This window comes from Nilaparvata lugens, chromosome 2 (genome assembly GCF_014356525.2).
Source record: "Nilaparvata lugens isolate BPH chromosome 2, ASM1435652v1, whole genome shotgun sequence".
NCBI lineage: Eukaryota > Metazoa > Arthropoda > Insecta > Hemiptera > Delphacidae > Nilaparvata > Nilaparvata lugens.
Window position 1 is genome coordinate 67,765,871 of NC_052505.1, and position 22,825 is coordinate 67,788,695.

At 34.4% G+C, this 22,825-nt stretch overlaps 1 protein-coding gene across 2 annotated transcripts; it reads right to left on the minus strand.

Annotated features, from left to right (window-relative positions):
- LOC111063158 (insulin-like growth factor-binding protein complex acid labile subunit) lies at positions 1-22,434 on the minus strand. 2 transcript variants are annotated; one of them, XM_039422543.1, is made up of 5 exons: positions 22,011-22,434; positions 17,686-17,838; positions 8,141-8,425; positions 3,657-3,913; positions 1-2,970 (listed from the first exon to the last, which is right to left on the minus strand). In XM_039422543.1, the coding sequence occupies exons 1-5, from the start codon at positions 22,014-22,016 to the stop codon at positions 1,473-1,475; spliced, it is 2,199 nt and encodes a 732-aa protein (XP_039278477.1). In that variant the 5' UTR covers positions 22,017-22,434; the 3' UTR covers positions 1-1,472. The 2 variants fall into 2 exon arrangements, with proteins under 2 accessions (XP_039278477.1, XP_039278478.1); XM_039422544.1 differs by having other exon boundaries at positions 22,006-22,394.
- Between the last annotated feature and the right edge of the window lie 391 nt (positions 22,435-22,825).

Sequence of the window (22,825 nt, forward strand, 5' to 3'; positions counted from 1 at the left end):
TCAAATCAACTAATTATTTATTTTATTTTCCTAAAATATCACAAGAAATCATTATCGTTACCGTACAGTCACAAAGGTTGAAATATTCAAATACTCTCTCAATATGATAGAAATATTGACTGGTCCACATACTATTATCATCAGTCTACAATAGATCACATAATATATCTTATTACTGTACCAGAAACTCTCTCATTACAAGCGGATATTGATAAATTTCATGCAATCTGATCAATTACAAAATCGTCTAATTGAACAAGGTAATCTTTAATATTAGGCTAGTTCAGGAAAAATAGAAGACGTTACTAATTTTAAACAGAAGATCCTCCATTAAATCACAATCTATTAAAACAACAATTCCGGGTAGGCCTATCTTTCTTGGTTCAACTGGTTCATTCTGGTTATATCAAATAACAAATATACTATTGTATCAGTATTATGATTCACGACAAACAAAGATTACCGTAATTATTTTCATGATCACACTGAATAGATGCTGCGATTTCCAAAATCAATTATTCCTCCTACAGTATTTTCAAATTAAAGCTATCCACATTTATCAGGATTTCTCTCAATCTGGACTCTCTACAGTTTGTTGAGGTGTTACTGAAATAGACTCGAATTCAATTTTGACATAAAATTACAATGAAATTGACAAAATGCAGTAGAGCATAAATAAATGCTTGAACGTATTAATGCTTAATCATAATTTCTTAGTATAATGTTTAATATGAAATAATAATGTAGGCTACAACGATTTGCAAGATGTCAAATGTAAATAAAAGTATGGTCTATTCATTTTGGCTCGACTAGCATAATAAAAACTTCTGCGCAAGCCGCTTTACTGAACTGTCACTTAATAAAGTAGGCTACTGTGGCTACTGATGTTTAATTTCATTAATACATTTGAATGTAATAATTACGACGAACTAGTATATTATCATCTTGCTACTTCACATTTTTGCATTAAACAAGATGCTGAATTCATAATTCATTCAAACAACAACTCTCATCGTGATGAATGATTAAACTATTTTTGTGTCATCCCATCCATTTACAACATAACTTTTAGGCTGTATATGCAATAAACAGGAAGGCTCCTCTACAAGAATGAAGCATAAATTCATTTTATCATCTTAATAATTATTTAACAACCAATCCTGCTTTAAGAACTTATTTATAGGCTATTCCCATCTCAAACTAATAATTTTTTGGAAGGCAGATTTTTAAGAACTCATTTTCAGTCATCTTGAATATCCGTTTAGAAGAGAGAAATATCATCGTCTCACTGATATGATATACTGTACTACCTAATTATAAATATCATTGAACATAATGGTAATAGGCATTTTCTTATAGAGAGTTGATTCTGTGTGCTGGATTAAGTTTCAAAAAAATATCACTGATTCGCTGATATGATAACACTGATAACATAAATTATTGAACATGATAGTATGGTGATGATAATTTCCTTATAAAGAGGTTGTCGATACTGTGTGCTGATTCAAGTTCGGGCAATGATTCTCATTGCTAGGGTTTTGATCATCATCGTCGTCATCAAGACTATTTTCCTGTGATATCCAAGTGGCAGCCTCTCTTGTGCGGTTGGGTTCAACGCCGAAATCGTCAGGTATTGGTTTTGGTAGGAGTATGGCCTCCTCATAGGTGGGCAGTTGAAGTATGTCAGCGATTGGCGAACGCACCGGTCTCACTGTTAGAGGAGCATCTTCACTGAGAGTAGCTGAGGCGACCATTGCCTCCTCCACATTATTGTTTGTAGCCTCTTCTCGAGCTCTTCTTCTCAGACGACTCTCCTCAACCAGGTTTTGACGCAAAACAAGGAGAACTATGAGAATCGACGAGACAACTGCGAATGTCACTATGAACGCCATCCACTGTCGCTCAGGGTTCCTTCGACGAGGCTTCTCTGTTGTTGATGATGATTGACTACATGCTTGCGACCACAATATCTCCACCTTAGAATTGAAAGGACGACACTTCAAATCCCTTTCAACTTCTATCAACTTGGAAGTGTTGAAATTTCCATTAATAAATTTCAGATTATTATCTTCAATCGTTTTGTCTTTATTGAAAAAATTTCCGTTTTCATTTCGATTTACATATTTATTATTATCTAAATCCGTTTTCAAACTGAGTTCAATAATAAATTTTAAGAAATGTTCTATTTTTGTTGTTCCCACAACAGTTTTATCACAAACACATTGCCAGGGATTATCAGCTACACTTAAAGCATTTAACAATTTTAATGATGCTAGAACTCCCATGTCAAAGGGCATGGTGAGACGATTTCCACGTAGATCCAGTTTTTTCAAAGACAAGAGCCCATAAAATGTTGATTCATTTATCGATGATATCCGACAGTAACTGAGGTCCAACTCCTGTATGTGGAAAGAGAACAGGCTATCTGGTAGTATAGAGATGGGGTTGCTGGAGACATCAAGCCGTAATGTATGAGGTAGATTACTTGGGAGCTCCTCAATCGAACAATGATTAAGGACAAGTCTAGTCAAGGCAGGTGCACTTATATTAGTCAATCGTCTGAGATGATTGTAACTCAGATCCAAGTACAACAAGTCATTCATTTGAAGGAGAGCGGCCGAGTCAATACTGCTGATGAAGTTATGTGAAAGATTGAGCATGGTCAGTGATTCAGCTCCCTGGAAAGTGGAGTCTTCAATCTGTGATAGCAGGTTTCTAGACAGGTCGATGGCTAGCAGATGTCTGGCGCGATGGAATATTCTGGATGGCAGTTCTCTCATCACATTGGCTCTGAGAGAAATTTGCTCCAAGTTGGGGAAAATCGTCACTGGAATATCAGCCATACCGCAATCTGATGCATCGAGGTGTACTAAGGATGTAGACATGTAATTGATGACGGTTGGAGCGTCATTCCCATTTTTCGAGGATGCTAACAGATTAGCTCTCGGGTTCCGTGAAATATCCATGTACCTGTAACCAATGAAAGTAAAATTATCATTGATGATGACCATAATTTGGATAAACAATGAATGTATTGTGTCAATTTGTATGTTGGCTATTGTGGAAAATCAGTATCTAATTGAATATTTTTGGCTCATCCAATAATAATTAATCATGATGTATAGTATAAATCTCGGTATGGTGGAGTCTAATGAGCAGTAAGCCAATAATCCAAGTTTAATTTATATAGATTTAGCTCCATTGTAAACAATAAAAATTTATTGATTATTGGCATCAATGCATGATAGCACCATCACCAAATCAATAAGCAACAACAACAACAACAACAATATTCTGTCTTGGTGAAATAACATTGAAAGTATAAAAGTACTACGGTACCATAGCTCATGTTGTCATTGGCAATACTTTCTTGAGGAGTGTACGTACTACTGTTGTAAAATTACCTATTATGGATTGAATATCTGTTCCCATTCGATTCACATTTTCAAAAATTAGCTGAGACTTATTTAAATGATATTTTACTGGATAAAATTCTCGCTCAGCCATACTGAGGGTGATAATAGTCTTATTAGAAGTCATGGGAATTATATTTTTACTTCACCGGTCACTCACTCCGCTTTAGTAGCGTTACATTTCTGTATTTCTATGGATATATTTTCATAGAGGTACCGTATGGTATTGAATGGGCATCTTACAACAAAGCAGGTGTGTGCAAGAAGGCGTCGCTAGCGACCAGGGTGAGGCGGCAGTTGGAGATGTCGAGTTGTCGCAGAGAGGGCGACACGAGGCCGGTGAAGTGCTCGAGCGGGTTGTCGGCGAGCGTCAGCCGCGTAAGGTTGGTGAGGCCGACGAACGCACATCGCTCGATGCGACTCAGACCGCAGTCGGCCACGTTCAGCTCTGACAGACTCTCACTGCGAAGCACCACGCCGCTGCTCGTCACAACCGATGCCTTCAAACATTCACCATAAAGTACATAAATTAATATAAATCAATAAATTCTTTTATCTATTGTTTCAATATTAAATTGGAAGAAATGCAGTATATGAATCATACGGAGTGGGTGAAAAGTCCGAGAACGGCTTAATATCTCATACACAAAAGTTATTTGACGGTGGGTGTGATTGGGGATCCTACTCAAATTGAAAATACTACTTTACTATGACTTCAAAAATTTGGTCCGCCATATTGAATGCAACTTTATTTTTTTAAATAGGAAGGTGGTCATGCGATACAACATGATTTCAATACGAAATTTCAAGAAAAAAAGAATGGCGGAAACCGCATATCGATATCTCAAACCGTTTAGAAAATATTCGCATTATTAATCAATAAGCCCACCTTTTACAAAACGGTTGATTTCCTAAAAACGGAAGCGTTCAATCGCACTCGACAGTCTGTGGAGGCCGAACGGAAACACCTATGACAAGTAACGGTTAACAGGTTAACGTTGATCAACTATCTAGGTAATTTAGTTGGAATTTCAAGTTACGTTTTGGTAAAGTTGTTGAGAATCAATGTTCAACGTTGATCAACGGTCAACTAGTCAACGTTGATCAACTATTAGAGTTGATTCTATCGGAATTCGAAGTTACTTTTGAGTTGAAGCTGGTTAACTGTTTGATGTTGATCAACCATCTGTAGTCTGTGAAAACTTTAGTTTGCCCGTGCTGCAAGGGACTAAATGGTTAAATTCTATTTCAATATGTCTGAAAATATAACAAAAGCTATTTCTATGTGTAACCTTATCTAAATTTGGGAGAGTAATAGCATAAGGTTATCTTATTTTTCTCTTCCTATCATTTTAATGATTTGATAAAGAATAAAGTATACTATTCAAAGCAGAAAGGAGAGAAAAAAGTCTGAGGACGGCTTAATATCTCATACACAAAGGTTATTTAACGGTGGGTGTGATTGGGGATCCTACTCAAATTGAAAATGCTACTTTACTATGACTTTAAAAATATGGTCCACCATCTTGGATACGCCATATTGAATGTAGCTTTATTTTTTTCGAATAGGAAGGTGGTCATGCGATACATGATTTCGGTACAAAATTTCAAGAAAAAATGAATGGCAAAAACCGCATGTCGATATCTCTAACCGTTCAGAAGATATTCACATTACTAATCAATATCATGCATACCAGAAATGATGAAATACATAATTGATTAATAATGTAAATATCTCCTGAACGGTTTGAGATATCGATTTGCGGTTTTCACCATTCATTTTTTCTTAAAATTTCGTATCAAAATCATGTATCGCATGACAACCTTCCTATTTAAAAAAATAAAGTTGCAATCAATATGGCGGACCAGATATTTGAAGTCATAGTAAAGTAGTGTTTTCAATTTGAGTAGGATCCCCAATCACACCCACCGTCAAATAACCTTTGTGCATGAGATATTAAGCCGTTCTCTGACTTTTTTCTCTCCTTTCTGCTTTGAATAGTATTGATCGCCCACTCTGTATATTATTATTACTAGTAGGTAACCCGTGCTTCGCAAGGGTCTATTTTAAAACTTTACTAAATGAAAACTTGACGTAATAAAAAAATCGAAAATTGAAAATAGGCCTATAATCATCCTCGGTTAATGAAGAATGTTTCTGCAAAATTTCAAATCAATCAGTCCAGTAGTTCAGACGTGATGATGTGTCACGTCAAACATAATTTTCCTACATCACGAACGTGTATGAGCCAGCTCTTTCCATTATTATAGTAAAGATGATGGATAGATGGATGATTTATCAGTATCTTTGAATGAGAATAACTTTTTAACGGTTTGAGAAATCGGTGCGGTTTTGATGCGACAGAAAATCAGTTATTTTTATTCGAATATGATCCCTAATCATACCTATCATCTAATGTCCATTTTAAAAGAAATGTTCAGCTGCTTCTATAATTGAAAACTTGACGTAATGAAATCTTGAAGAACTGAAAATAGGCATATAACCATCCTCGGTTAATTAAGAATCTATATGCAAAATTTCAAATTAATCAGTTGAGTATATTTCAGACGTGATGATGCGTCAAACATAATTCCCTATTCCTTACGTGTATAAGCCAGTCTTTTCCTTTATTATAGTATAGAAAACTGAAGAAGACATAATACTTGAAAACCTCACAGAATCATATTGATTTTTTTCAATACATCAATAAATTTTAGTATCGATTAGATTCTCCTCAATTTGAATCAGGCAGCCTTCTGTTCTCCCAATTCCAACAAAATACCTAAAATACTCGTTTCACTGCGAATTTGTGTCTGATAGTACATTATAACTCAAGAATATAAATTATTACTCATTTTATTGTGATCTATACATGTTTTTCTTATGAAATTCAATGATAGGCCTACAGCACGAAGACTATGTCCATTTCATTTGTACTTGTGGCAAAATTTTACATTAAAAATAATTGTTTGATAGAATCTAAGTTCAAGTGTAATGAAAACAAATTCCTTCAAAAAATAATTGATGATAATAATACTTTTCGAGGGAAAAAATTAAGAACAAAAAAATTGGGAAGCTTCAGGCTTTGAACCAAGGAACCATGGCTCTGTAAGCGAGCGTTTTACCGTTACACGACACGGCCGTTCGAAAATGCTAGTCTTGTAACAGCATTATAACCTTCTCATAAAAAACACACTTCTGGGCTACAACAATGTAGCCTATGGAACTTCATATGTATGGTAGCATAGATAAAATTTGAACATTAATTCTGAAAAATCTAGAAGGAAAATTGAGATTTGGGCCTAGTCCTTGATGGATGATGATGATGATGTATATATAGCATGGTGAATCATTTTAAAGGCCTTTTTTAAAAAAAGAAAGATGACATCAATAAGAATGTTCCATGATACTTTTATTCAAAATGGCGGCTGATTGAAATTTCAGTTTTCAAGAAAATGAGGGGTTGTAACTCAAATATTTTGAATGTTAGCACCCATTTTGTGGTACCGTACATAATTTTAAAGGCCTTTCTAAAACAAGAAAGATGACATCAATAAAAAATTGCATGGTTGCCTGTAAAGTCGGTATACGGGCGAAAGTTTTACGTGACAACGACTTTGAGTGGTAAAATAATTTTAATGTGAATATTCATTCGTATAGTAGGAAGAAGGATGAAATAATAACTCACAATGAGAGTGAGTGAGAGGCACGCGTCCCTTCCACTCGGGCATGGTTAGCCCGCGCCCACCTAAGAGCGAGAGAGACAACCATTGACTTGACATTTTGAATTAGAGGCGCAGTCGCAGCAGATTGCTTGCGGCGCCTGCGCAGGTTGACTGCTCCGTTTCACTCTCTCTCCAGGTGAATGCCTTCGGGTTGGTGCGGCATTGCTCGCCACTGCTCCTATTCGTGCTCTTTCCAGACGACCGTGAACCGAAACGAATGCTCTCACTCGCTCTCATTGTGAGCGCATAACGTGGGAATGTAACGCAGTTTCTTGAAGTGTCTCCCGGCAAACCAATTTATAAGACGTTGTCACGTCAAAATTTTCTATGATACTTTTATTCAAAATGGTGGCTGATTGAAGTTTTAGCTTTTAAAGAATTATTGATAAAGATCAATCAGCTGCCATTTTGGATAAAAATATCATAGAACATTTTTATTGATGTCATCTTTCTCGTTTTGGAAAGGCCTTTAAAATGATGTATCACAAAATGGGTGTTTACATCAAAAATATTTGAGTTACAACCCCCCATCTCCTTAAAGACTAAAACTTCAATCAGCCGCCATTTTGGATACAAGTATCATAGAGCATTTTAATCAATGCCATCTTTCTTGTTTTAAAAATTCCTTTAAAATGATGTACCACACAATGGGTGTTTACATTTAAAATATTCGAGTTACAACCCCTAAGTCACCTCTTTATGTGTGGGATTGAAATTCCGTTTGTACATCAAAAGGTAGAGTATTTTACCAATAACTTATTCTGAAAGTTACATTCCGTTATTATTTATCTACAGCAGTCTCCAACTTATTGAAGGGTTCCCATACATATGACTTATCACTCACTCTGTATATAAATCGTTCCCAGTAATAATTCAATTCTAATTATTACTGAATTGAATTCATAAGGTAAAGTAAGATTCGGGATTCTCCTATTTCAAGTGGAACGGGATTAGCAATTTCCAGCTCATAGATTTGATTTTTTGTTTGCTTAAATACGTACAGAATTGTGATGACAACGACCATCAATGCGTCCCAGAGGATTGGCACGTAAGTGCAGTGCAGCCAGACGGCGGAGTTTGTGGACAGTGGGTGCCAAGTCAGCTATTCTGTGCAATCTGTTCTCGGACAGATCGAGGCGTGTCAGCATCCAAAGGTCGCCAATCGCTTGCTCGGGCAACGTCTGCAGCAAGTTGCGTGACAAGTCCAGGTGTTGCAGCATTTGAGGCACGTACAACTGGTCGGGCAGCTGCTGCAGTCGGTTCTCTGACAGACTTAGCTCCTCTATCTACAAACAACACATTTCATTACTATTTTCAAATACAGCATTTCAATCAGCAACTATAATACGGTAGTGTTAAATTTATAATACAAAGTTTACGTAATATATAGAAGCCGAATCGATTAGTTTTTTTATTGTAAATAATTACAGTTGTTGATACTTTGCTTTTCAGCATGGTAGGCTACTATAAAACTAAATTCAATCAATCCATACTTTCAACAGATCCCAGTTTGAAGAACGTTGTTAAAACTCAATTTGCATCATCCTTGATCTTTGAACTTAGCGCGTTGCCAGTATAGCCAACGTTTGGCAGATTTAGTCTGCATTGTTTTCAATATTTGTATCTTTGTAATAATTTCAATTTGTTGTCTAGTATTATTTGATTAATTTCAAATTTGTCCTTTTTCACTTGCTTTTGAATAATATCTGTGTTTTGTATCTTTATTCTTGCATTTCTCACTTGCGGAAATCGTTGTAGGTAGGTTTTGCTCCACTCGGCTTGTGTGGTGCTGGTGTGCTGCTTCTTTGTTTCAACTCGATTCCGGAATGTGGGAATTGGCCAGCTCTTGTTTTCAATTTTCGAATTTGAATTTATTCCAGCTGAATATTCAGTACTTTCATGTTTCATTGGCATATTTGCGATAAATATTGGCCTAATTCAATCAAACAACTTGTATGTCTTCACGGATTGTGTTTGAATCTCAAACTTCTGGTAGGTGTAACCTCACTTTCCATTTGAACACGCTTTTCTGAACTCAATTTTTAGAATTTAGTTTAAAGCTCTTTCCAATTTTACATTGTTCATCTATTTCAATCTTTTTTAAAAAATGTCAATTTAGCATTTTGATTCCATTGCATTTCTGCAAAATTCCAAGATCATCAAGATTGCTTGATGTTTCTACAAATCTTTATTTCATATTCTTGTTTTCAAACTCTTTGTACTCTGAACTCTGTGTAGTTCAGAGCGCTGTTGCTACAGTCAACATATTTTCTTACCGTAGGGTATTTTCTTTTCCTCTGTCCACAGTTTGGATTTTGGGAAACTCAATCAATCTCTCTCCACATCTCTCGAATCAATCTGCTACCGAATCTGTTCTACAATTCTACCTATGATCGAATCTACCGATAAAGGTCTGCAGTCTCTATTGACAGTCAAAATTTCATCCACTTTGGGGTTCCATATACCCTCCCACTCACTTGGTCGACTGTGCAATTTAGCATTCCACTTTGGGGTTACATATACCCTCCCACTCTCTGGCCGGTATGGTGATGATGATTTCCATTGCCAGAGCATTTCTTACAAATGCCTACAATCTTCGACAGCTTTCGACATCCTCAAGATACTCAGGTTGAGTAATTGTATATTCATCACAAATTTGTAATATCATCCATTCTTATTCATTCATCTGTCTATTTTCATTCATTCATTATCATTCATACTGCTATTGTTCATTTACTTATATAGATTTATCTTACTTATGAGCTGTGCCTACAAAGGCAATCAAAGAGTTTGTCATTTCAGGACATTGAATAATATTCCAAATTTTGAATACAAAATCATTTTATTTTTTTTTCAATTTGTTTCTTCACAATTTGAAAGTCTTTACAATTGGCATCACATTCAACTTATGTATTTTGAAACTTACATCACAATTAATTCAACAATAATAATAACAATTATTCACTACTTGATTTTGCAATTATTCGCATTACCTATTGTTTTGGTAGGACGAGTTGTATTCAGGACTCAGCCTACCTGGTCCTCTATTAATTTTGCTACCAGAAAAGTTATTTTGATAGATATCAGGCGCATATTTATCATTATAAGTTTGGCCGTCTCTGGTCCGGATACTTCATATTGACATATGCTTAGAAAATACATTTATTCTTATTCATTATTTTACATCAATTGTGTAATGATTATTGTCTTATACTTTTATTCATAGTGTTTATTTCTGTATGTTCAAGGGTAATATTTGTATGGAGTTGCTCATACTGATACATTCAACCAAGCACTTATGTCATTATTCCCAACAATTGAATACAACACCAGTAGCCATCCAGTGTAAGAGGAGGTCGAACATTCTCAATTGAGGTATCGTTCCAATTTTCAATATGCCTCCTAAAGGCAAACGAAACAGCCTTCTCACTGTGAGAAGTGGCATCATTAAAAATCTATCTTGGCTTTATACTGAATATTTCAATTTTAAAATCAATGATGAAAATGATTTTCAAAAACTACTAGCAGTCAAAACTAAATTGCTCAACTTTGAGCAGCGTTATGATGAGATAAGACTGGAATTTGATTCAGATGACATTGATGACAATGAACATCAAATTGTCACAGAAAAATTTTTAATGTTAATTGCTAATGTAAATACAATTTTGAAAAATTATGATTCACAGCAGCAAGTTGCTACATTTCAAGCACCGGCAATGGAACATCAGTCACCAAACTCCTCTCCAGTTCCCAAATCACCGGGGTCTGTAGATCATAATAGTGTAATCAACACAAATCAATTGCCATCTGCTTCAGTGACTGCTAATAATGTCAATTCTCTGCCTTTGCAACCCACTATGCCTATTTATCAAGGTCTACAATTACCAATGGTACCGTTACCAGAATTTTCAGGTTCCTTTGATTCATGGCTTGAATTCTGTGATACCTTTTCCAATATGGTTATTGAAAACCAAACTTTGGCTCCAGCTACAAAGCTGTATTATTTGCGCAAAGCTCTCAGTGGTGAAGCCCTTGCACGCATTCAGAATATTCCTCCAGGGAATGGAAACTTTGAGCTTGCATGGAATCTGCTTACACAGAGGTACAATAACCCCAGATTAATTGCAAGTACCCACATTCAAGGTATTGAATCACCCCCAGCACTCAAGAAAAATTGTTCCAAATCTCTTAGAGCTTTCATTGATCACTGTAAATGTCACATTAATGCTTTAGAAGCACTCAAATTGGATGTTCAAATTAAAGATTTACTTTTCATGCAAAAAATCACTTCTCAACTTGACTCTAATATCTTGCGTGAATGGGAAAAACGCATTGAAATAAATGAAATCCCTACTATGGATAAACTGTGGGAATTTCTTGAAAATCAATGTAAGGTAATGGATGCTATTTCATCTCATAGCCCCTCAAATCCACCAACTAATCAAAAGGTTTTTACTCAAGCTACTTCAAATGCACCCAATGTTAAGCAAAATACTCGTCCTTTTGCTCAAAATAATACTCTGAATAATTTTCAGCCATCAGTATCCTGTCAATTTTGCAATGATCAATCTCATGGGATTTTCAAATGTGTCAATTTTTCAAAGATTCCCATCAATCAACGTTATGATGCAATCAAAAGGAAAGGGTTGTGTTTCAATTGCCTTAATCCTTACACTGACAATCACAACTGCTCTTCTAAGAGATGCCAAAAATGTGATAAGCGACATCACACTGTTCTACATGATTCCTTTACTAGCAATTCAGGAGGTAAGAATGTTGTTTCTAATGTGATTCAGTCTCAGAATGAGTGCACCGTTTCTAGTGCCCATTCATCTTCAGCATCAAATTCAGTTAGTTCACAATCTGATAATTCAGAAACAACAGTTGTTTCACATGCTGCTTCATCCATCATTTCTAATAATAAGTCATCAGTTCAAGTATTACCTACCGCAGAGGTTCTGGTTGTAAGTTCAAATGGTGAATTAATTGCATGTAATGCTTTAATGGACACAGGAAGTGATTGTTCACTCATCACTCAAGAGTTGGCTGATAGATTAGCTCTTCCTTCTCGTCATGTAACTAATCTGATTGATGGAGTGTCCAGTATGCAAGCCAAATCTACAGTTGTTCACTCAGTATTAATAAAATCATCTGATCATACTTTGTCAACGCAACAAGAATGTATTGTTGTTGAGAAATTTGCCTCATGTATTCCTCGTGTCACAATTGATCTTAACTATTACAAGATTCCAAGCAATATTCGACTTGCAGATCCAAATTTTCATAAATCTAAGAAAATTGATATCCTATTGGGTATTGACGTTTATGCCGCAATCATGACTGGCAATCAAATTATTGTGTCACCTGATGTTCCAATCCTACAAAATACAAAACTTGGCTGGATTGTTTTTGGCTCTTGTCAATTACCTAAATCAGTGTCACTCAAAAAATCATCTAATCAATTTGTTACCAATTTTGTCTCCACAGCTGAAGTCTCCAATCAGTTAGAAACCTTCTGGAAGCTGGAAGAAGTCTCTTCAGTTATTCCTGTCTCTCCTGAGTGTGCTAGGGTTGAAGCACACTACAAAGAAAATACCATCAGGCATGAAGATGGTCGTTTCCAAGTGTCCTTACCTCGCAAGGATTCATTTGCCACCCTTGGTCATTCAAGGACTCAAGCTATGAAATGTTTCCATTCATTGAAAAAAAGATTTCTTAAAGAACCTGAGCTCAAACCTCAATATGTTGAATTTATGCAGGAATATGAAGATTTAGGTCACATGCACCCTGTACCGCCACCAGCCCCTGAGGAACAAGTCTATTATATTCCACATCACGCTGTCTTCAAGCCCGACTCCACTACAACCAGGAGGTCATTCTCTTCTCATGTAGCTATTCTAGCTCCCAATACAGTTCTTGTAAATACTGCAGTTGTTTCACCTTTATCCATTATTTCTGAATGTGTTTCCAATAGTTTTAAAATTATTCGTGTCACTGCTTATGTTCTGCGTTTTTTGCATAACATTCGTCAGAAAGTTGCTGATCGCCGTACTGACGCCCTTTCAGTTGATGAAATTGAAGATGCTGAAATTCATCTATTGAAGGCCATTCAAGCTGAAGCATTCCACAAGGAGTTGGAAATTTTACGTGCAAATGATGAGTTGAATGCCTCCAGTAAGTTTCATTCTTTGTCTTTGTTCATTCACTCTGATGGCCTCATAAGAGTAGGAGGACGTTTAGCTAATGCTAATATTGATTTTGATTTCAAGCATCAGATATTGCTTCCTGCCAATCACAAATTCACCAAGGCACTGATTTTTTATCATCATAACAAATTGTGTCATGCTGGTGTGCAAGCAACCATGGCTGCAATCAGACAACGGTTCTGGATACCATCAACAAGGCGCACTGTTAAGAATGTTCTGCGAAAGTGTATCAAGTGTTTTCGTTCTACTCATACTCAAGCTGCACAATTGATGGGTCAATTGCCCTCTGTGCGTGTAAATATTGATTTTCCATTCATGAATGTTGGTCTAGACTATGCTGGACCTTTTAGTCTCCAAAGTTCATCTGTCTCCAAAGTGGTTGCGTTGGACCTTTTGGTGGTCCAAAGTCACGGACATTTGGTAAAGCCTATTTTGCATTTTTCATTTGCATGATAACTCGTGCTGTACATATAGAAGTAGTATCAGAGCTGTCCACTTCAGTCTTTCTGGCTGCTCTCACCTGTTTCATCTCAAGACGAGGTATTCCAAGGAATATATATTCAGACAATGCTACCACTTTTGTGGGTGCAAATAATGATCTTAAAGAGTTAGGTGACTTCCTCAACTTGCCTAGCAATCAACAAATACTTCGAAATTCAGCTGCATCCTTGCACATTCAGTGGAATTTCATTCCCCCAAGAGCTCCTCATCATGGTGGTCTGTGGGAGAGAGGAATAAGAAATTTCAAGAGTATATATAAAATTATTGCTTTCAAACATATTTGGAATTTTGAAGAAATGTGTACTCTTTCTGCACAAGTTGAAGCTATTTTGAATTCTTCACCTATTGTTCCATTGTCTGAGGACCCTCTTGATCTTCAATTTTTGTCACCTGGGCATTTTCTCATTGCGCACCCACTCAATGCTTTGCCTTCTCATAAGCAGAAATTCAAATATGTGAATTTTCTTGCACGTTGGAATAGACTTGCTGAAGTCACAAAGGAATTTTGGCAACAATGGTCTGAAGAATATTTAGTTACTCTTCAGAAAATACATAAATGGTCTTCTTCATCACCCAATCTTCAAGTTGGCACTCTTGTGCTATTGAAGGACCCTGGGACACCACCAACACTCTGGAAGCTTGGACGTATTACAGAGGTTTTCCCTGGCTCCGATGACAAGGTTAGAGTCATCCAGGTTCTAACTGATTCTGGTGTTTTCAAACGTTCTATTGCTAGTGTTGCACCTTTGCCATTAGATGATAGCGAATGATGCAAATCTCTTTAACATATTTTTTCTTTCTTCTTTGTTTTACAATTCTTCTTATTGCAAAACAGGGCCCAGTCTATGTTAAAACTCAATTTGCATCATCCTTGATCTTTGAACTTAGCGCGTTGCCAGTATAGCCAACGTTTGGCAGATTTAGTCTGCATTGTTTTCAATATTTGTATCTTTGTAATAATTTCAATTTGTTGTCTAGTATTATTTGATTAATTTCAAATTTGTCCTTTTTCACTTGCTTTTGAATAATATCTGTGTTTTGTATCTTTATTCTTGCATTTCTCACTTGCGGAAATCGTTGTAGGTAGGTTTTGCTCCACTCGGCTTGTGTGGCGCTGGTGTGCTGCTTCTTTGTTTCAACTCGATTCCGGAATGTGGGAATTGGCCAGCTCTTGTTTTCAATTTTCGAATTTGAATTTATTCCAGCTGAATATTCAGTACTTTCATGTTTCATTGGCATATTTGCGATAAATATTGGCCTAATTCAATCAAACAATTTGTATGTCTTCACGGATTGTGTTTGAATCTCAAACTTCTGGTAGGTGTAACCTCACTTTCCATTTGAACACGCTTTTCTGAATTCAATTTTTAGAATTTAGTTTAAAGCTCTTTCCAATTTTACATTGTTCATCTATTTCAATCTTTTTTAAAAAATGTCAATTTAGCATTTTGATTCCATTGCATTTCTGCAAAATTCCAAGATCATCAAGATTGCTTGATGTTTCTACAAATCTTTATTTCATATTCTTGTTTTCAAACTCTTTGTACTCTGAACTCTGTGTAGTTCAGAGCGCTGTTGCTACAGTCAACATATTTTCTTACCGTAGGGTATTTTCTTTTCCTCTGTCCACAGTTTGGATTTTGGGAAACTCAATCAATCTCTCTCCACATCTCTCGAATCAATCTGCTACCGAATCTGTTCTACAATTCTACCTACGATCGAATCTACCGATAAAGGTCTGCAGTCTCTATTGACAGTCGAAATTTCATCCACTTTGGGGTTCCATATACCCTCCCACTCTCTGGCCGGTATGGTGATGATGATTTCCATTGCCAGAGCATTTCTTACAAATGCCTACAATCTTCGACAGCTTTCGACATCCTCAAGATACTCAGGTTGAGTAATTGTATATTCATCACAAATTTGTAATATCATCCATTCTTATTCATTCATCTGTCTATTTTCATTCATTCATTATCATTCATACTGCTATTGTTCATTTACTTATATAGATTTATCTTACTTATGAGCTGTGCCTACAAAGGCAATCAAAGAGTTTGTCATTTCAGGACATTGAATAATATTCCAAATTTTGAATACAAAATCATTTTATTTTTTTTTCAATTTGTTTCTTCACAATTTGAAAGTCTTTACAATTGGCATCACATTCAACTTATGTATTTTGAAACTTACATCACAATTAATTCAACAATAAAAATAACAATTATTCACTACTTGATTTTGCAATTATTCGCATTACCTATTGTTTTGGTAGGACGAGTTGTATTCAGGACTCAGCCTACCTGGTCCTCTATTAATTTTGCTACCAGAAAAGTTATTTTGATAGATATCAGGCGCATATTTATCAAACGTGTTACACCTGCTCGTCTGATATGAAATGCATTATTAGCCTACACCGTACAGTATACCTTTGTACATCTTTAAAATTACCTATAATTAGTATGCCTCAAATATGGCATTACCCTATGGGGAAGATCTAAATTCTTCATCCAAGTATTTAGATCTCGGGAAAAATTATTAAGAACTTTTATTGTAAGCCCCCCAGATATCCCAGTCAAGAACTTTTCCTAGTAGCTAGATACTCACACTGCCGTCACTGTATATCTTGGAGGTAGGCTACAAGAATCTTTGAATCCACCAAACTTCACCCGCAATAATAAAATCCGCAGGTACAATACAAGGCACTCAGCCTCCCCTATCAGTGGCTGCTCATAGAACCACCATGTTTGAAAAATATTCGCAATATATTGGACCAAAAATATATAATAGGCTTCCTCAGGATATTAGAGACATAGCGGGCCTACGAAAATTCAGAATATTGTTGGAGAGGCTGTTGCTTGAAAGGCCATACTATATTCTGTGGATGAATTTCTGCAGGAGTAATATATATTGTTCCTTGTCTTTGATTCAACAGATAGGTATTTTTGACCGACTGCGTTTTTCAAAAAAATATATTTCATGTGAATATTGCATACAGTATTTTATAATATTGTTATTGTGATTATGTTGATAGCCTTTCCAGGGTTGCTCTTTTTTGACTCATCCTCTGTCTGATTAATTGATGTTTAGGAAGCAATATATTGAATTGATTAAAAAAATTGCTCACCAGCCTCCTTAGACCGCAGATTGTGACATCAAACAAAAATTAGCAACTGTTCAAGTCATCAACATTTTTTTGAACTTAGGCTACATTAATAGGGAAAATGAAGTTGAATAATAAAATGGAGAATACGGTATTGAATTTAGGAGTTATTAGTTTTTCTAAATTAAAAAAATGACAATGGTCAGACTAGCACGATGCAGAACAGACTAAAACTTATATCGATTCTGCACGAAGAGTCTACGATGAAAAGTTGGATTATCCGACAAACATAGCATAAAAACTGTTTAAAGCTAAAAACTAAACTTCCAAACTATAGTGGACATACAAAATTTGATCAATAATAGAATAATTTGTTATTGTCAGATATCTCCTGTAACATACAAAAGTTCGTCTCTATCAAGTAGCATATTCCTCATACTACACTAAAATTTTGTACCTATAGTGAGGTCCACGTTATAATGGCCGTTATAATATACCTATACACATTATATAAATTCACATTATTACTACCGTACTACTACATATTTATTGGTATAGGTCCAATAAATTGACACTTTAAAATCCGTTGAATTTATTTTATTGCTTTAATTTGTTGCACATTTAATTAGAACAGTATAGTTTATTGCTTTAATCAATTATAACTGTAATTAGCATTAATGTTATAGATTACGCAGTATATCGTTGTTCTAATGATTATTGCAAATTGTTTGCTTACATGAGCTGGTAGATAGGTGGGCATCTGGTGCAGAGCCAGCCGGCTGCAGTTGACTTTGCCATGGGCCGCACAGACACAGTGCTGAGGACACACCAGCCATCCTGAAGTGTACACAAGTAGGCTTGCCAGTACTGCTGTGATTATCAGACCTTGCTGTAAAACGTGCAGTGTTCAATCTACTATTCATTCAAGTACCTATATCCTATCATATTAAGCGAGCAATTTCTGTATATCTGTTTATATTTTTATATCTGGATATTTATGTTCAACGGATCTCGAAAACGGCTCCAACGATTTCCACGAAATTTGGAAAATAGTAGGTTTATGATATAAAAATTCGATTGCACCAATAAGTCTTATCCTTGGGAAAACTCGCTGTGCGACATTAAAAGGATAATTCATCCTTGGCTGAAACAGCTGAGACCTGAGACTTTCGTCGTCAGTGAGTAGTAAAAAGTGAACGAGTAAGTGCACAACGAATCTTTGAATTTTTTATTCTTTTGGAAAATCAAAATATCGCATCCCCGAAATTCATAAGCTGACGTATATAGCCAGCTGTAAAATATAAACAAGATAATTTTAGAGAATTGTGTTCTGTTTATCAATAAATAAAAATAACGAGCGAAGCTCGGTGCCCCGATATTCATCTTTCAACAAGTCTCACTTTCACCAAAGTTGTTTCAAGTCTGTGAACCAATGTATGGTCTCATTTATTATAATGTCGTTTCAATTTAGTCAGTTGATGATTTTAACTACCTACAGTAACTATATTACCCAAAAAATAGTTACTGTAGTTTGAGCTGGAATTTTAGTTCAACTTTTCTGGATAAAGCAATAGAAATCAATGAATATTCAATTGCAAAAAGTGAAGTTAAGTGAAAACTAAAAAGATGAAAATAACATCAATTTTTTAAAAAATATCAACACTTTTAAAAATGCACTAAAAAGAAGAAAATAACTTTTTTGATCACACTTGGTTGAAAAAATTTCACTTTATATCCCTGAAAAAAATTTCTAATTACAAGTCAAACGATAAAAAGTGTGGCTAAAAGCTCGGTACCCCGATATTGAAGCTTAATCAAGTTTGAGCCACACTTTTTATCGTTTGACTTGTAATTAGACATTTTTTTCAGGGATATAAAGTGAAATTTTTTTAACCAAGTGTGATCAAAAAAGTTATTTTCTTCTTTTTAGTGCATTTTTAAAAGTGTTGATATTTTTTAAAAAAATGATGTTATTTTCATCTTTTTAGTTTTCACTTAAAATTATTCACTATCTAAAAATGTGAATAAAAAACATCCATCACAATATTATTGCAAAAATAAATTTACCACTAGCCTACTTGTGCTGCAACAGCTGTATGATAGAATCATATGAATGATAGGGAAAAAATTATTATTAAAATTGTTTGCAAAAAAAGAGGAAAATGAGGGGAATCAAACCCATACTATCATCGTGCAAATCAGACTCTCTACCTCCTAGACCACATCGCTCTATGGAATTGTGATGGGATTTTTTTATATACAAGAGTCGAAACAGCAAAATCATGAACAACCCACACTCTTTCCTGTTTTTCGCCATTAAATCATTGAATCCTTCCAACATCAATCACATTTTACTTAAATTGTAAGTGTCAGATGGTACCAATCAGCTAGTGAAAACCTGGCTCTATGTGGCCTATGAGCCGAGATATAATCGAAAAACCATGGCACGTTAGAAGTTTGTCAGAGCAACTAGAATAAAAGTGTTCAAAAAGACAGTTGATGAAAATTTCAATTTTGAATGAATTTATTATTCCAATAAATGATATTCCCAAATTTATATCCATTTTTTGTATTTTTAATTGGTCATTTTAATATAATTATATTATAAATAAGTTACATGTAGATATTTGATATTTGTAGATATAGAATGAAACTTCTATTGCCAAAGAACAATTACAATCACATAGAAACAAATTGGAAGTTACATAAAGCAATTCTTGGTACCTAACTTGATTGTATTCAAATCGAAAAAGGTACTCAAAAAAAAAAAAAAAAAAAAAACTACCACAGATGGAGATGAATTGGGAATTGCATTTGTTTAAATGCTAATTAATGAATAATAATTATTAAACGAAAATCCCAAATAAATGTCAATATTTGCAGTAGCAGAAGTCCTCGGGGTGATTTACAACATTTAATTGGGATTTTCATTTAATAATAAAAAACCACCAGTAAAAGTTTTTAAAAGCGTGGGGCACAGCTTTGAAGATGGTTGTGAAGAAGTAATTTGTTTATATCTTAGATACATGTCATATAAACATACATATATATTCATATATCATAAGAAAAATGCAGATTGTGTTTCTACTTGTCAAATTTTACCCTCCTGGGGTAATTTTTGGGATTATAAGAATTGGTTGAAATAGTTATTCAAAAACTACTATAGTCACTTCATTTATGATATAAGTGCAAATTCTACCTTCTAGCATAAGCCTATTATTAATATTTTTATGTAATAATATTATTTGACTTGATAACTTATTAAAGATTAAAAAATACGAATTTATATTAGTACTTACTGTAGTTTTTATCAATATCTTGATAAACTAAAGACCTGATTTTCTAGGTCTAGGCTATATTAGATTGGTACGTGATATAACAAATACAGTACCAGTACCACTGGAATTAATAATATAGCTGAGTTTCTAGAATAATCATCTCCTGAAAGTTAGTAAATTACCTACTAAATAATTTTTTTATCTAGAGTGAAACTGTTGTCCGATTATTAGCAATTTCATATTCCAATTCTTAAACAATAATAGGATTTTTTCTTAAAAAATATCATTTTATTCTCCAATCTACTCAAGCTTTGATAGATCATGTTATTTACTGTAAATTTCATTTGAAAACGGTGCCAGAGTTTTTATGAAAATATTCTAATGTATGAATTTTCTAAAGCAGGGAGAATTAAAATTATTCTAGGGAGAAATTAAAATAGGAATAAATATGGATTTCAACACATTTCAGCATTGTAATACAATTATTGTTCTGCACAACTTACTCGAACTTCAATATGAAGAATGCCAATAATTCATATAGGAATGTATTCCAATAATTAAATTATTCCTTTTAATATTCTTGGTATAAATGAACAATATTCTACCGTATATTTGTTGAACGATAATTGAATAATTATTTTGTTTGCATATTATAGGTATTCAAGTATTTATAGATAATAAATTACTGTATTTTTCCTTGTTATTACATGTCAATGATATAATAATGATGAATGAGATTTCACAGGATTTAGTGCCATTATATCAGAATATAATCAATTTTCAATGTCAAATTCCAAATTAAAAATTTGGAGGTGTCATTTTTTATATACGTAACGGTGGTAGTATAGGTATTTAATTTACTCATATATTGTATTCATTTACTGTACTGTATTAGTCTTTATAGGCTTTTAAATATCTAGATTTTTTGTGATTTTCGGTAGGCCTACTATACATACATTTTACTTAATTGTCATATACTATAATCAGAGAAAACGTAGGCTATACGATTGTTTTATTCTATGCTATAATATAGGCCTAAGGTTTGTTTCTTTTATTTTGTCTAAAGAATCTCTTCCACTATCAAGCTTCTAATTAAATTTTTTTATGTACTATGCCATATAAATGCTTCACTGCTAACTCATTTTATTTTTGAGATCAAGTACCTGTCCATACGGTTTATTTATTGGTTCATCTTACACTTTAAAACTTGTCACAATATTGAAACATTAATAATATTATTGAGTTCTCTCAACTGAAAATGAATCTGAATGAGGTTATTGATTCCACAATCTAGGCTTAAATAATAGTAAAAAGTTGCAAATGATGAAATTTTGTAAATTGTTAAATGGTGTATAATTATAAGATATTAGAAAAATACAGGCTATACGGTATATGACGATAGTAAATAAATTCTGAACTGCATGCAGTTGCAAATTGTGAAACTGCAGTTTCACTTGGTAGAGGCTTCAACAAAATAATCTTGTTTTAAAAATGAAGAAATTATATTCTGAATAAAAAATCAAATAGGAATTATCAATCTATTCATTTTGTATTTTTGAAGATATTAAATATGCATTTCAAGTTACAAAAGCTTTTAAATTACCTTAATGATGAATACTATGACAGAATAACACTAGGTACTCATAATTTCAAAACAACTATAAAAAAGTATTCGATCGATAAAGCCATGAATTATTCATCTGAAATTGAATTGTAATTATTCATATTCTATAAATAAATTATTTTATATTTTCATACAAATCAAATTTAGAACCAACCTCACCTGCATGTCTTCTCCCAAGGCATAGATGGTGTATTTATATTCACCACGCCATTCACGAATAACTTGAGAACAATAATAAGGCTCTTCTAAAACACAACTTTTTCATTGTACTGCACAGAGTTATCATCCATAGTCGGACCATAGTCATGCATTCCGCGATACTATACTGAATAACGATATATTTGTGAGTCAGCAATGACTTTCCGGCCCCGGCCTGTGATCAAGTATAGCCTATAATGCGCTGTGCGTATAATCACATCCACTTCGCTCGCAGCCAACTCAATTCCAAGTATCTACCTGTTTTCAATATGTTGTTGTTTTTGTAGGCTAATCTTCACCACGGTTTCACAACTATTGAATGTGTGCCTGTGTGCGTGAGTGAATGAAGGAAAGAGAGTGAGGGCGACTTGAGAGAGAAGAAAAACATGTGAGTGGGCCTCAGCTAATGGGTGTGTACATTGAAACTGATAATAAGCTATTTTATCTTTTAAATGCGTTCCCAGTGTGTTCACCTCATAGTTCAAGAATAATTGTCACAAGAGCTCTAATAAATTCTACAGCAATAATTTCTGGTACTTTTTTGAAAATAGTTGTTGACAGTTTTACTTTAAACTCTCGGGGCTGGAGACAAAGACAATGAGTTGAGACAGTAAAAGCGCATAAAAACTCGATTGTCTTACAAAAGTACCTACTCAGCTGCAAAATAAATGAGACCCGAACTAATAATGAGGAAAAATACAACAAATAGCCTATATTTTATGTGCTGTGAGCTCAATATGTTCGAATAAAGTTTAAAAAAATTAATAACTCATCAA